General features: G+C 44.6%; 1 protein-coding gene across 4 annotated transcripts in view; it reads right to left on the bottom strand.

Moving 5' to 3' along the window:
* The window catches only part of LOC147727294 (protein prune homolog 2-like), a 1486257-nt gene that overhangs the window by 1150728 nt on the left and 319918 nt on the right, over positions 1 to 15611 (bottom strand). For all 4 annotated transcript variants that reach the window (XM_086961350.1, XM_086961348.1, XM_086961347.1 and 1 more), the window contains exon 4: positions 3491 to 3654. In XM_086961350.1, coding sequence (XP_086817476.1) covers positions 3491 to 3654 — 164 coding nt within the window. The remainder of the gene's footprint in view (positions 1 to 3490; positions 3655 to 15611) is intronic.

The following is a 15611-nucleotide window of genomic DNA, read 5'->3' as shown; positions in this document are numbered from 1 at the left end:
CCTATTCAAGGAGTATGTCTATGGGTCTGCATTTGCAATTTTTCTGGAAAAACAATCACTATATATATTTAGGATCCCAATTCAAAAAATGACCAAGTTAAAGTCTCTTAGTGAAATAAGCATGACGAGAAAAACTGACAAAGACATAGCAGACCTGACTAAGGACCCCCAGTCCCAACTACCAAACCATTAAATAACCAACAGAGAAGCTACCCCCTACTTGTTCCCACCTGGACCTGGTAGTTCTCGCTGGAAACTCATCACTTAGGTTGTGTACAACACAAAAGCCTGGAGTCCCTGACCTGAGATTTATTTTAAATGCATTTTCACTTCACAAACTCTTCTTCATCTCTGCTACAAAAAGCTTTGATGGTACAGTTGACAAATCATCTTTTAAAAAATATTTTATCAATTGACTGATGGAACCATGTACTAAGCCAGAGTCACAAACAGAGGAGGACAAAGACGCAAATTAAAATGGTGAGCTGAGCCAGAGCCAAGTCCAGCTTGGCTCTAAGAGTCTGTGTTGCAATGTCTTCAATTCTTTTTAAAAAGTGTATTTATTTAACATGCTGAAGAATTTTATCTTAGTAAATTAGATTACATCAATACATAGACAGACATTAATTAAAAAGAATTGTTTTCAGAAATATTCATGGCCCGCCCCCCAACAAATACATTGACATTATTGAACAAAGAAGCAAGTCAATAGTGAGGTAAACCCTTAACGTGGCCTAGATTCATGTTACAGATTGAGCTACATTATAATCTATAAAATCAAGCATAAGAGGTGCTTGTACAGAGCACATCCTGAACTTAAGTATTTAAAAGTGTCTCACATGTGAGACTAAAGGAAAAGTCGGCTCTATGATATAAAATATTTTCTTAGCATCATCACACAATTTGGACAAGTAGGTAATCCAGAATCATTCCAGGTTTTCTGGTTTCACATTTTGAAATTCTTCCACCAAATGGGTATCTCTATCTCTGTCCCTGCCTCTGTCTCTCTCACTCTCTCTCCTGTTTAAATTAAAAGTCACAGTTTTGTCTTTCATTCTTGGCTTACAACAACAAAAAATGATACAGTGGTAGCAGACCTGACTCTGAGACCCAGACCCACCTACCAAGTTAAGAATGCATTTATTTGGGAGGTGGCACACCCTAAACAATAAACACCCCAATCCCAAAGGTATGACCCTGGACTTGTGCAGGGAGTGAACAGGCATGCAACTGTATTCCAGTGCTTAGTTTGAGCCCGCGGTTTCTGGTGCTCGGCACCTGCACTTAATTCTTAGCACCGGTGCTTGTAACGGTCTGCCTAATGGTGGCGCTGTCTGCCAAATTGGGGTATGAGCACAACAACACCTGTTGATTAAATTACTTTTCACTAACAATCACTAATATGTGGCACCTAAACCATTCATAAAGCTTTGGGGGCCTTTGAATGGTATGAATTGCCGCCAGGGTGAACAAAGCAAACACAAGGGTGAGTTGTTTGAAAAGTTTCAGGATCCATCCATCATCTCCTTGTGTTTGCTTTGTTCGCCCTTAGTTCGCAGGGCATGCCCAGACGTGGGTCCCTTGCTCACTTTGCCACTGGATTCAAGCTAGCCTGGCTGATGGAGGGTGTTACCCCGAAACCGGTCCCAGGATGCTTGTTTCCGGTAAAGGGAAGACATGGCTTGGCAGTTCGGGCTGGACTGTTCCGATGAGGCACAGGGTCAAGACTGATTTGCATATAGCTGTATCTGAACTGGGGTGGATGAGTGAGCTAAAGAACGATGATGGATTCAACTCAGATCTGTGACTGTGGATGAGTGTTTGAAAAGTTTCAGAACTACGTCCAGCATCTCCTTGTATTTGATGTGTGCGTCTTAACAAAGGCCGAATTTGAGGGGTCAGCAGACCTCGTTTTGTCCGAGTCTCTTTTTAAGCTGGAAGCAGTAAGGAAACTCGCATCTGATGCAAATGAAGCAGGGGGGAAATAAGGTTAACAGCTTGTTAACACTTCACACATACTTAAGAGAAGCAGCTTTTCACTTTGTTCAGTCCCGGTTTAGGAGAATTACATGCACTATAAGAATGTCAGATGTGTTGGTCTTTCCCAGTATTTACACAAAACAAATTGCATTTATATAGAGCTTACTTTCCCTGAGTAGGCGTTTAAATAATTTAAGTACTACTATTTTTTCTTGTATAGCCCTACTCATCCCAATGCAAATTGTCAGAGCGCTTACATCAGCATGTGCATATTACATATACAATAAATTATATAAGTTTGTAAATGAATGAACAAGATGTGTTACATAAAACTGGGGATTGCAAAGTGTAGAACTCACATATCATCTTCCATAGCTCACTGTGCTATTATCCTTGCAATGCGCTCAAACGTACACAGGATAGAACTGCTAAACATGTATGTGAGGGCTTTAGATCTAATGTCACTTCTTGTGATGTCACTTCCTGTGAAGTCGCGGCTTGTGATGTCACTTTCTATGATGTCAATTCCTGTGATGCCATGTGTGATGTCATGCTCTGTGATGATGTGCGCCATAATGATGTGTGCTGTGATGTCGCGCGCCATTATGTCACTTGCAAGTTGCCTAACTAGGTTAGTCCCCCCACCTCTTTGTTTAGGACTTGTGCCCCAATTGTCGCACTTGTAGGAGTGTCATGCCTAGTAGTTGTGTTGGTACTGTAGTTGGCAACACTGCAGGGTCAATGGATGTCGTAAGCTGCAGTGTTCCTCTGACGCGGGCCCTGCCACTTAATGCTCTACACATTTACCACTGCTGTAAACGCTGGAGTTGTATGTGGCACATAACCAGTCTGTTCCTTCTCTGTCCCCTTTTGTAAGAAGCACCTGCTACCTCCGCCCAATCGAATGTATCACTTTCGTGTAAAGTTTCAGAAGTTTTCATGGCGCTTTTCATGCCCCACTGCTCAGAAGAAAGGTGGGCGGCCGGGGAATACAGCGAGGACAAGAGAAATGGCGCTTTGATTACAGCATTTCATTGAAATGAAATACTAATGAAAGTTACAAATTTTTACCCATCAAAACAGAATTACCCGAGCTTGTTTTGATCTGGAGATGTTTAAACATGCGCGCGAGGGCGCGTGATCCATATTCATTGTCCACTGCCGGGTAAGAGCGTCATTACTGCCAACGCCAAACAGCCCCGGGACATAAACTTAAAACAACTAGAGCTGCTATGCTGGCTCCCCGGCTGATGTTCAGACAGCTTGCTTTAATATCTTTTCCTTCTGATACGGCCACGTCCCCTCATGCCTATTTTTAAATGCACATTTTTAATATTCAATATAATGTTACTCTTTAACAAACTCTTTACTCCCTGCTTCTTTTATGGCGCTCCCCGCCGACTTGGAAGGGATTGTTAACCAAAGAATGGATTACAGCCTTTCTGCATGAGCAGTTGCCGCAACACCCCATTACACCGTTCAGTATTTAATAGAAAGAGCCATCTCTCACCTCTGAGGAGATGAGCCAGTTGCTCAGTGAGTAACTCGGGCGCCTCTTGTAGAATCTCTCGCGCCACTGAGGAGGAGGCGGAGTCCTCGAGCTCAGGGCCGGTCTCGCATCCTTCGTCAAGACTGATGACTTTGACGACACATGCTTCCAAAGCTGCGTCATCTCTGCAAACCGAAAAACAAGCACGTTATTATACTCGAGTGGAGAACGTTTGCCCTGTAAACAAAAAAGATTATGTTCAATTCATTGAAAAATATTAAATTTGGGAACGCAGCACGCATCCCTAATGGTAATGGGACAAGCAGTCGGAGGTATGAACGTAAAAACAGAACTCCTATGATGATGGGACCAGATAGGCCTTTAAGTGGACGGGCCCATCTATGTCTCAGACCCGGTAGTAATGAAAACAGACGTTGATACGGGTCCTTACTGGGCCCTATCTTCATGTCCTAAACTTTACTGGCAAAAATACTTCTCCAATTTATGAACAATTATTGTAAAACATGTTAAGGTAATCCATGTCTGTGATTAAGTGCACGTTTAAATGTTGCATGTTTTAATTGATCTTGCATTCCCTTTAAGTATTGGCTACTTCCAGGATGTTGTGGTTCTGTATATTTTTTTCGTACAGCATAGTATTGCCTGGTCTACCATCAAGTTATTCACTCCGGGGGCAGGTAGCCTAGGATTTGTATGACTTAGCGTCTACTTCCGTCCCATCAGCTTATGTTTTCTATGTCGTGCTCCCACTGCTCCTTGGAGTTAGGTTCACTCATAAAATATCTAAAAATACGATAATGAAGGAAAGAAGAAACTCTAGATTCCAATTATCTACAGTAAGATATGATCCCAATAGCCTCCCCTCCCAGGACAGGTTTTCATGTGATAGGCAGTGTTTTCTATGTCGTGGTTTGTTAAAAAAAATTCTTCTTTTCTCCATGTCCTAATTGTACTGAATCCTGGTGATTTTTAAGTCTCGCATACCTGCTCTTATGGACCAAATCAATTTCTTATAGCCTACATATTGGTTACCGTTAGTTAGCTTTCTTGTCAATCTCATTTGCTTGCTTCTTATTCTATGGCTTTCCTTCCTCTTCTTGTGTTTGTCCTCTCCCTGGAGCACAGCCTCTTTATCATCCTTTTAACTGGTTGACTTTTAGCCTTCCACTGATCACATTTGGAGAACTACTTTTTCTTTAAGCACTCCATGAGCATGCATGTGTTTTCAGAATCGCTCCATCCTTTGTAGCTTCCTAGCCACCAAATCCGTGCATCACCTGTCCAAATGCTATGCATTGCTCCGTCCATCCCCATTTGTTCTCTGGCTCGTGAGCTGCTTTTTCCACCCACCATTACCTCCACCCCAGGCACTCGGTGTTGCTCCCTCCTCTTTTCCCGCTCATTGCATCAGCCTTCTAAGCTTTCTTTATCTTTTTTTAAAAATACTTCCCCTGTCTGTTATTCTCCTTGAGCGCTGCTCCTCAATTTACTATGCTTTGCTAGTCTCCCACCTACTACTTCATTGCTCTCCCACCTTTAGCGGTAATTAAAAAAAAAACATGTGAAGGGCCCGGCAGCTACAATGTGCTGCTGGCTCGCTCCGCTTTCAAAAAAGCGATTTCACACAGGTAAATGTTGTTTGTTTTAAAAAAATATTAATTTACCGATCCAAGTAGTGGAGTAGTAACAAAAAAATGGTGCCCACACCAAATAAATAATTATATGTGATTGCATATGTGTATGCCTTTAGAAAGACGCCAGTAGCATCTTGACGCATACACCCACCATGCTATGACACATTGTTTCTATTTCTCTCTAATTGTTTGACTGTGCAGTACTGCATTGCCAAAAAATTATTGGCAATGCAAATACATTCCAAATGCGAGATCCATTGGCTTTTCCAATGTTTGTTGAAAATGCAGGCACATAATCCCTGTACTGAACTGCAGCAAGCAAGCCTAACTGTTTCAAGAAGATTTAGGGGAGGAGTAATCAAACCCAAGAAAAGTTTGAAAAAAAGAGGGCAAGTAGTGCATTTGGCAGCACATTTTCACATAAATCTGCTAAAAGCATTAGACTTTGAAAGGGTACTCCTGAAATATTTTAAGTTCTTTCTTAGTGCGTCAACTGAGCCTACCCCATCCAAGAATGTTCCACATTGAGTGTCCTAAACGTTTTAGTGTGTGGTGCAAAATGGTACATGTTCAGCTTTTTTCACTAAAAAAATATAAAAAGTCACATATGGAAAATATAAATAGTCAAATGTGATAAATGTAGCCCACAACATGCAATTTCATATGGCCTCTCATATATTACAGCACCTGTCTATTCTTGGCATGTCACTCTTTTCAATTTCCCATCCTTTTTAAGTAGATTTTTGATCAGGTTGTGGCTGGCAATCTTCTTGGAAGGGGCAGAGTGCTATAGCAAGTTGTATCAAGTTGACGCTCTAGAAACAAGCTCGATAGACAAAGATGCTAGGTGGCCAGTATAAACAACAATAGATTAAACAACAGCTCAGGAGCTCGATAAAGAATTTACTTTGAATGAGGTTCAGGAGGCTATTGGATCTCTCCCTATGGGGAAAGGAGCCGGTCCTGATAAAATTCCGCTTGAGCTCTATAAAATACTCGTATATGTGGTTGCTCCGATTATGCACAATCTGTTCATGGGTGTGCAGCATAGCGGGATCCCGCCCTCATCATGGCAGGGAACGGACTTGGTGATAGTTTCCAAAAAAGGTAAACCAGCACAACTACCAGCTTCTTATCGTCTTATCTAGCTTATGAACTCTGATGCCAAAGTTCATTCAAAAATTATAGCTAAATGGTTACAACAGGCGCGTTGCGCCCATTAGGGCTCTATGATGACTCACCACAATGCAATCCAGGCATTCCCAGGCCGCCGGAGACAGTCAGCTTAGAATGGGGCGGGACAGCACTACAGCAGTTTAGCTGCAAGTGTCTGATTGATGTCCACCACAATAACACATAGGTGGTCGGGGGAGCGCATTGAAAGAGTGCGCATGGTCTGCTGAGGGCTTAAACATTTTGCACCAGACCTGAACATGCGCACACTAGGCTCCTCAGTAGAAGTGCGAGGGTTGTTCTATGTCGCTCTTCTAATGAGTAGCCTAGTGCGCATGTGCGGGCTGGTAGCAAAAAATATGAAGTCCTAAACACAACATACGCATTACTGCTCAAGCCAATCCTGGCGCTGCTGCTGGAGCAGCGCCAGGATTGGCTGAGAGCAGGCGGTATTTGCCAAGGCGCCATTGCAGGATTCGGACCCCATCTCAGGAGGACTCGTAGAGGCGGCGTGGATCCGGTAAGTTTATCTTTGTTAATAATGGTGTTTTTTAAATCTCCCCGCGCGACCGCCAACCCCCCCTTCCCCCGCGAGTATTGTAGTGCGAGCCGTGACTGTTTGATTTGATTTGATTGGGGGATTTATAGAGCGCACAAATGCCCACGGGCGTCTTGGCGCTATTGATCTGAGCTGCAGAAGTGAAAGAGCCTTGCGGCCCGCAATACTGGACTAAGCTGAGAAAAGCCAAGTTTTCAGGTTTTTCCGAAAGGCCAACAGTGAGGGGCTGTTTTTTAATTCCATCGGTAGCTTGTTCCATGTTTTTGCTGTGTTTAGTAGGAAGCTTCCCCCCCCCAACGTAGTTGTTTAAATCTGGGGGTTGTGAGAAGCTTAGCATAACTCGATCTTAGTGACCTGGATGGTTCGTATGGTTTTAGATTTCTCTTTAGGAAGTGAGAGCCCGATCCATGCAGTGTTTTTTAGGCCAGGCAAGCTGATTTAAACTGGATTTTTTTTATCTAAATGGAGCCAGTGTAGAACTCTCATTTTTTGGGCCACTGGTTCGAACCTAGGAATGTTCAGTACCAGCCTTGATGCTACGTTCTGCATCCGCGTGAGTTTTGCTAATAGCTGTTTTTGTAACCCTGCATAAAGTGCATTTCCATAATCTAATTTTGAGAGGACCAGCAAGGTGACCAGGGTTTTGCATGTGTCCGGAGGGATGTATGGCAGCAGCTTCCTGATTAGTTCTAATGTGTACCATAAAGGGGATGCGAGTTTGTTTATTTGTGCCTTAAAGGTGAGTTTGGAGTCGAATGTAACCTCCAGGTTCTTTACGTTCTTGGCGATGGACATCTTCCGAGGCTGTCGGGCCACCAATTGCTAGACCAGATGTTGGGTTCAGCCCCCAGAAGCATCACCTCCGATTTGTCGCCATTAAGTTTTAAGCAGTTAGCCTGCTTCCAATGACTGACCTGGCCGCAGTCTCTGTAGTGTTATTTGAAATTGCCACCACTATTTGGGTGTCATCCGCGTAGGAGAGTGGGATGAACCCGCAATTTCTAATGATGTTGGCTAAGGGGGCGACATAAATATTAAACAGGGAAGGGCTCAGCGAGGAGCCCTGGGGTACCCCCCAAGAAAGACTGAAGGACCTTGAAGTGAATTCCCCGAGCTGAACTGAGAAATATCTTTCTCCCAGAAAGAAGGCCAGCAAGGCACTTGCTGATGAATGTAGGTCTATTTCCTCCAGCCGGGTTAGGAGAATCTCGTGGTTAACAGTGTCGAAGGCTGCCGACAGATCTAACAAAATGAGGGCGGCCTTCCCCCCTGCGTCCAGTATGCTCCTAATTTCCTCCGCTGCCACCACTAAGGCAGTTTCTGTCCCATGTTCCTCTCGGAACCCATATTGGGAGACATCTAAGGCATGGGAGTCCCTGACAAACCCCGCGAGTTGTGTGTTCCACAATTTCTCCAATATCTTAGCCGGGAATGGGATTCTTGAGATTGGCCTGAAATTGGCGGGGATGGTAGGATCTCGATTGGGCTTCTTAAGGAGTGGCAACACGGAAGCCGCCTTCCAGGCTTTCGGGAAGCAGTTGGACTGTATTATGTTGGCGAGGAGCCGTTGAAGTTGGGTGCTAAGCAGCTCTGGGAACATGTCCATGACCTTGGGGGGGCATGGGTCCAAAGAGTTCCCTGATTTTGTTGATAGAACTAAATGATTGATCTGATCAATTGAAGCAGCTGAGAATCAGAATTTTGGGGGGCTAAAGACTGTGGGTATGTCTTGATTAGGCTGGGGGTTTCCCCTTGATTGTTGATCGTAGTGTGGAGGAGTAAAGGAATCATAGATGAGTCTCACCTTATTGGTAAAAAATAATCCTAATTCGTTACATAGATCTGTGCTCCCTACAACCTGTTTTGCCACGGGCTCCATGAGTTTTTTTACGGTGGCAAACAGTTCCTTACTCGAATTTTTTGCCTGTTGGTGACAGACTAGGCTGTGTCGGTCAAAGGATCGTAGTTTTTGGAGACAGAATCTCAGAGGAAGGATCATGCGGAGGTCAAATGTCCAAAGGTACAATCTAATTAATAGCGTGTGTGTTCGTGTGCCTGATTGTATGGGTTTGTGTGTGTTCTTGGCTGTATATCTGTGTATCGCATCACTGTGAAAGGATTTGTGCAGTGCATGACTGTCTGTGAATGGCAGTGTGCATGACTGTGACTGCCAATGTGCATGATTGTGTGTGTAACCAGAACTTCCAACTTAGGATCTGGGGATCGGTTGAATCCTGCTGTCAGTTTAGCATCCTGTGATCCTGGGCAAATTACTTAATTCACTGATTGCCTAAATGTATCCATCCAGTGCCTAAAAAAATAAACTTAGTCTTGTGCAATGTCACTGGCGATCTCCTTTTCTTCTCGAAAGGTCGACTCCATTCCTCTGGGACTTCAAGTAGTGCGCAGGCGAATAAATACAGCAGCTACTGACAAGACAGGTAACAACTAATTGCTAGCACATACCTTCAATAAATTATTTCCCTGTCAAAGCCCACTTCTTCTTGTGCCTCGTGTACACACCTGATGCCTCCAGACCTAATAGAGGTGCAGGTGGAATAACTGGCTTCAGAGGCTTACATTCAGTTGGAAATAAAGAGGAATGCTTTGAGGAATTGTAAAAATGGGCCTAAAATGTAATCAAGCTGCTATACAGAAGTAGTGTGTATGTTTTAAGTATTTTTTTTTGTGTGACGACATTTGGGGGCTTCTGCTTTGTAGCCACAGCTTGAGGATGATATGACGTTTTTAGATCTGGCTGGAACAGCACCTATTATATTCACACAATACATAGAGTGCGGCTTCAGCTCCACTCAGAACTGTATATACCCAAACCTAGTTCAATTAATTGGCTCAGTTGTAAGAATAAGAACATGTGGTAAGTGGCCATTAAGTCACATATAGAAATGTGAGTGAAAGTGATTGTTTAGTTGCTTAAGCGCTTTCAAAGTCTACAGATAAGGTAACTGACGTACAGGAGCACACAAAGAGCCTAAGTGAATAACATGGGATTCCATGCTTGATATTTACCTTCATGCTTTCTCAAATTTGCTTACAATACAGCATTTGCCAACTCTTTATTTGAAATAAATTATCAGGTGGAGAACCCCCACAAACCCCTCCACAATGTTGGTCAGGCTTGTTCGCTTCACTCTCACCACATAACGTCCAGCCAAAATGCTACGCCCTACCACTTTGAAATGTCGCCAGCCACCACTGGGTTACAATGGATCATAGCAACATTGGTATCACCGTGGCAGCATGGCTTTGTCCCAGGCAGGGGGACCACAAATCACATCAGGCGGGTCATCGCAATACTTGATATAGAGGAAGGAGAAACTAGCGAGGTAGCTGTGGACTCCTGGATGCTGAAAAAGCCTTCGACCGGGTATCGGGGCAATACTTCTAGGGTGCCCTGGCAGAGAGGGGGCTGGTCCCACGTCTCGTGACGGCTATTCAAGCTATGTATTACAAACCGTATGCTCCACCGCAGGTAATGGGCAATACCTCAGGGAGGATCGAGATAGCTTGAGGGACGTGACAAGGGTGCCCTTGCTCCCCCATTCTATTTGCCATATATTTAGATCCATTTACCAATCAAATTATGCATAATCTTGCAATCAAACCCTTAATTATTAAAGGATATGACACCAAGATTTTAGTGTACGCGGACGACATCGCAATAGTCACCACAGAAACGGATACAGCAATTAGGGAGGTAGAAAATTTGGCTGAAGAAATCTGGGTACCTCTTGAATAAGGGGAAAACTCAAATGATCTGTTCCTCCCAGTGTCATACATAAGATATTCGCAAAAGTGAAGTGGCCACGTATTTAGGGGTAAATATAACATTCAATATGGATATTTTGTGGGCGATTAATATTGATCCAGTACTGGAGAAAATAAATGTAGAACTTAGACGATTAGATAAGCTACATCTTACAATAATTGGACGGATTAATGTATTACAAATTAAAATCTTTCTCAAACACTATATCTACTCCAGACAATACCACTGAAATTAGCATAAGCCAGTATAAATAAAGTGAATGCTATATTTTCCAACTTCATTTGGAGCTACCAGAAGACACGACGTGCAATGAAATCTATGTCGCTCCCTCGCTATTTTACTACTGGGCCACCGCACTGCAGCAGATGGGTACTTTCCTTATACCAGGACAGGCGAGAATAGAGGTCTCTTGCTTACCCACAGTATATCATCTATCTATAGGGAGAGAGGCAGAAGGGTTCTTTAGTTGACAACTTGAACCAAGTTATTATAAAAAACGCTATTTAAGTTTGTCAGGGTGGCCTGGAAGATCTGGAAAAGGTCAGCAGATTCTTGAAGATTCCCAGATATAACAGGCATACCCCCATGTGGGGCTCTTCTTTAATTCCGGAAGCACTATATGATGGTATGGCTAGGAACTGGGAACAGGCGGGTATAGATAAGGTTGCAAGCTTGTTTCACAACACTGAGCATACTTCATTTGCAGGGCTTGTGCAGCGGTATGGAATTAATAATAATATACAGTTTAACCATATGCAGGTTCAGGGGTGTATAAAAAGCCTTCCCAGTGGCTCTCTTAATCTGGATAAAATTTCAGTGTTGGAAATTATAAATCATCAGATAGCAGTATCAGAGATTGCTATCACGGTCTAATCAAGATCCTCCCAGATGATATGGAGAAAACAGATACAAAATGGGCAGAAAAGTTGGGTGATGGGGAGGTCGAATTGGACATGTCAATCGAACTGGGGACAAAGATTTTTTTGTCAGCTAATTTAAAGGCCCAGCACTATAAAATTCTGTTTAATCTATATTATACGCCGGCTAAGCTCCATGGATGGGGGAAGAGGTAGAATAATAAATGCCCCAGATGTCAAACTGTTCCGGCAGACAGCATGCATATGTTTTATTCCTGCATCAAACTCTCAATTCTGAAAGGAGGTATAGAGGACTGTCGGAGTATTAAGTCCACAGGAGGCTAGGTAGTGGTTCCAAGGACTTTTGGCTTCAGAAAATTAATAAGGAAGTCACTATCACCCCAGCCCTGATGCTTCTAGGATATGACTGTCAGGCAAATATTGATCCACCACAAAGGGATTTGTATTTATGACACTAGCTATAGCTCGGCTGCTGATTGCTACATTGTGGAAAGATATAGAGCCACCCACATACCACTTATGGCTTCACAGGAAATTTCACTGTATAAATGCAAGGGGCGAAGAGTCAGGAAGAAGGGTATGAAGATATGGGAACCTCTAATGTTATGGCGGAATAACAGAGGAGTGTGGGGGAAAAATCTGTAAATATGAAATGTCTAGTGCAAAGTGTTATTTACAGTTCATCCTGTACTTACAATGTAACAGTATAATTTTATTTCTCTATGTACCTACCTGACTTTTGAATAAAAAAATATAAAAAAAGAGGAAGGGGCAGAGTGAAGGAATAAAAAGATTATCAAAATTTCAAACTCTCTGGCAGGTCGGCATAGCAACATAGATGTTACTGGATCACATAGCAATCCTGTCGTTCAGGTTACAGAGACTTTACAGGTTCAGACAAACCAGTGGTCTTCAAACTTTTCGGTACCAAATCTCCCTTGCGTAGAAATCAATTTAGTCAAGACTTCCTCCTTTTTGAAGCGTGTTCAAAGTTGGACATTTTTTGTAAGCTAACAGGTAATATAAAGTTAAATAATGTACTCCAGGATATGTTAACCACAATGTAACTAATTTCTCCTCAAACGTTAAATATTAATGTACGTTTAGAGAAAATAGAATATCCCCCAATAAAGTGTTAGTGTGGGTGGTGATGTGCACTAGCCATTCCAGCGTCCTCCTGTCAGCTGTTTCCTTAAGGAGGCTGATCAGGGAGCAGAAAGACACCTGCCCAGGGAGTCTTCTACCTTTGGGTTTCCACACGGTGGCCTGTTGGGCACATGCTAAGAAACCCTCTTGCTCTTTTTAGGTCGAGGGACCGTTGCACTGCGAAGCAGTGGGCAGAGTCCCGAAGATTTTATGTTTTGGAGTTAGGGGGCTTGGAACACGCCCCTCTCCTCCATTCTCCTCCATTGGCTGGCTTCCTAAACGGAGGCCAGCCATTGGAGGAGAGGGGCATCACTCCAATAAAGCCCCGTCTCTTTCGGATTCGGGGGCGTGTTTTTTTGCGTTCTTTCGACTGTGATGTCACCCGTCACTCAGAACGCCAAAAACACGCCCCCGAATCGCGAAAATGGCGGTGCTTTCTCCGAGGCATTTCTTCTTGGCCTCAGAGAAAGATGGTTGGCCCGGCTGGTGCCGCTGCCTCCTTAAGTGCTGCGGTGTGGGGCGCTTGTTCCTTTTTTCCTTTCCAGGGATTCTCCAAAACGTGTTACTGGCCGAGGAAAGTGGTGCGCGTTATTTTTAAAAAGCAGCATTCAAATCGGCTGCTCGTATGTTCCCATCGTTACCCGCATTCACAGTCTCAGCAGAGCTAAACAAACAGAGGTTCTCGGGTGCCGGGTTTGACGTTGGTCTATGCCTCTGACACTGCCTCCGCAGCGCCGGGGTCACAAACTTGTACACTTCACCCCGCCCCCTACTCACCTCTGATGTTTTCGCCAGCCGCCGCGTTCGTTAACTTGTACTTCCAGACGCATGTGTGTAACTCTGCAGTCTACCAATAAAGAAACATTTGGCATTTTTGAAGTAGAGCGCTTCTCGATTAGAATATCTGGAGGCCGGCTTCAGGTCGCGAAAATGCCCCGCCCCCACCCCCCGCTGACTGTGCGAGTCTACGGCACCGATGACGGAAGAGGTGCTGAAAGAGCAACGTTTGGTGGTTGGAGGACTACAAGCACTCAGAGTTACTGCACCACCCCACGCACAGATTTAATTCTCCAAGCACTAAAATGAACGAGACATGAAAACAAGACTCCGACAAGGTCGCTGTGAATGCGCCGAGAAGGGGGCAGCTTTGGTGTAACGTGAAGGGGGAGGGGCAGGGGGGTCTGCACACCAAAAGAAAGGCAAGCATTTGAATTGCGCCTTTCTCACCAAGAGTCAGACGGGCTCCTTTTGCAGAAAGTCCCCCCACCACTGGGACAAGATAAAAGCCAGAGCAGAAGGTTCTTATCACAGGGATTACTTCCAGAGCAAGGGGCACGCCGGACCCGCGGAAAGACGTTCTCACAAGTGGGATGTCATCTATATTGTATGAGCGGGAAGGAAGCAGCCGCTCCGTCCATGCCAGGGAGCACGCGGGCCTCCTGGAAGTAAAGCACGCTCGTTTAAGTGGAATGATGAGCAGTGTTAGCGGGCAGGAGCAGGGGAGAGAGCCCGTCCGAGGCTGGTCTGTGTTCAGGGGACGCTTATTACTGGGGAGTGGCCTGTTTCTAAGCGCTTCGGAATGGCCAGATAATAAGACAACAACTGTTTTATAGGGAAATACAGTGATTTGCCCAGGATCACACACCATTGTGAAGTGGAGATGCCGGGATTAGGATTGAGGTCCAGAGATTCGAAAATAAGTATTTATTGCAATGGCGAGTGCTTGCCCTTTGCTTGGGTATTTGAGGTGGTTGAGACTCTGTGTAGGTCTAACCAGAGAAACGGGCCTGTACTGGTGGGGCAAGTTGGCGATTTAGGCAGCAGGGCTATCTCTCATTTACGGACCGTGGAAAGAGCACGCTCCTCAGAGGAAACAACCATTTTGCAAAGAATTTTCGCTGAGTAGGTAGTTGTGTCCTTCTCAAAGCGTAGGTGTAAGAACACGTACATTTTCAGGGGGTAACATGCTTTCTCACTGAAAAAAAGCCTTGTGAATCAGGGGGCATGTTTTACTCCTGCAGATATGGGAGTAAGTCACTCCCAAGGCGGGAGTAAGACACGTCTAGTCACAGGAAATGCTTGGTGAATCCAATCTTGGTATTCAGGTGTCCAACTTTGTGACTCAGGCCCCAGTGACTCTGAGTTTGCTTTTAGTATACTGAGGGGAGACGGGTGTAGCCTGTCCATGTTTATGTGTATTCGTGTAGCGTACAATCCACAATTTAATTGCTTCACAGCACTTCAGAGCGCTGATAGGCAGGGTATAGGTGTAGGGTGTGCATTGACTGGCTGAGGAGCTATATTTCACCAACTCAGTTTCACTAACTCTTTTCCCACTGTTTGTACCAGATTTTAAAAAAAAAATGTGTACAGGGGTATTCCATTTGCGCACTTCTCCCCGCCCATCCCCATCCTTCACACCCTTTGGCATCACTCCGGCCCCGATCCTGAGCTGTACCTACGCTCCCCGCCCACCCCCATCCTTCACACCCTTTGGCATCACTCTGGCCCCGATTCTGAGCTGTCCCTACGCTCTCCGCCCACCCCCATCCTTCACACCCTTTGGCATCACTCCGGCCCGATCCTGACCCGTCCCTACGCTCCCCGCCCACTCCCATCCTTCACACCCTTTGGCATCACTGGTGGAGAGCATTGTCTGGAACAACCACCCCCCCCTTACACCAGCCCCAGTTCCACGCCTCCACCAAGTGCCGACCTACACCTGCCTACGGGATGAATACACTACTACAAGCAGCACACTGAAGAGACAGCGTGTGCTCCGCCCAGACAGGACCAATCCAAATGCTCTTTATTGAATACTTGCAAAACGTCACCAATACATATTTTTTCGTTCATTGTTTCTTCATCGTAGTCAACATTTCAAAAGGCACGGTATTTCACTAAATTTCACAAAGATTCAGATATTTGTACGTACACGTTT

The sequence above is a fragment of the Lissotriton vulgaris genome, chromosome 3_1, assembly GCF_964263255.1.
Source record: "Lissotriton vulgaris chromosome 3_1, aLisVul1.2, whole genome shotgun sequence".
NCBI lineage: Eukaryota > Metazoa > Chordata > Amphibia > Caudata > Salamandridae > Lissotriton > Lissotriton vulgaris.
The sequence above is the reverse complement of the archived record's forward strand: the minus strand, read 5'-3'. Positions and strand labels throughout refer to the sequence as shown.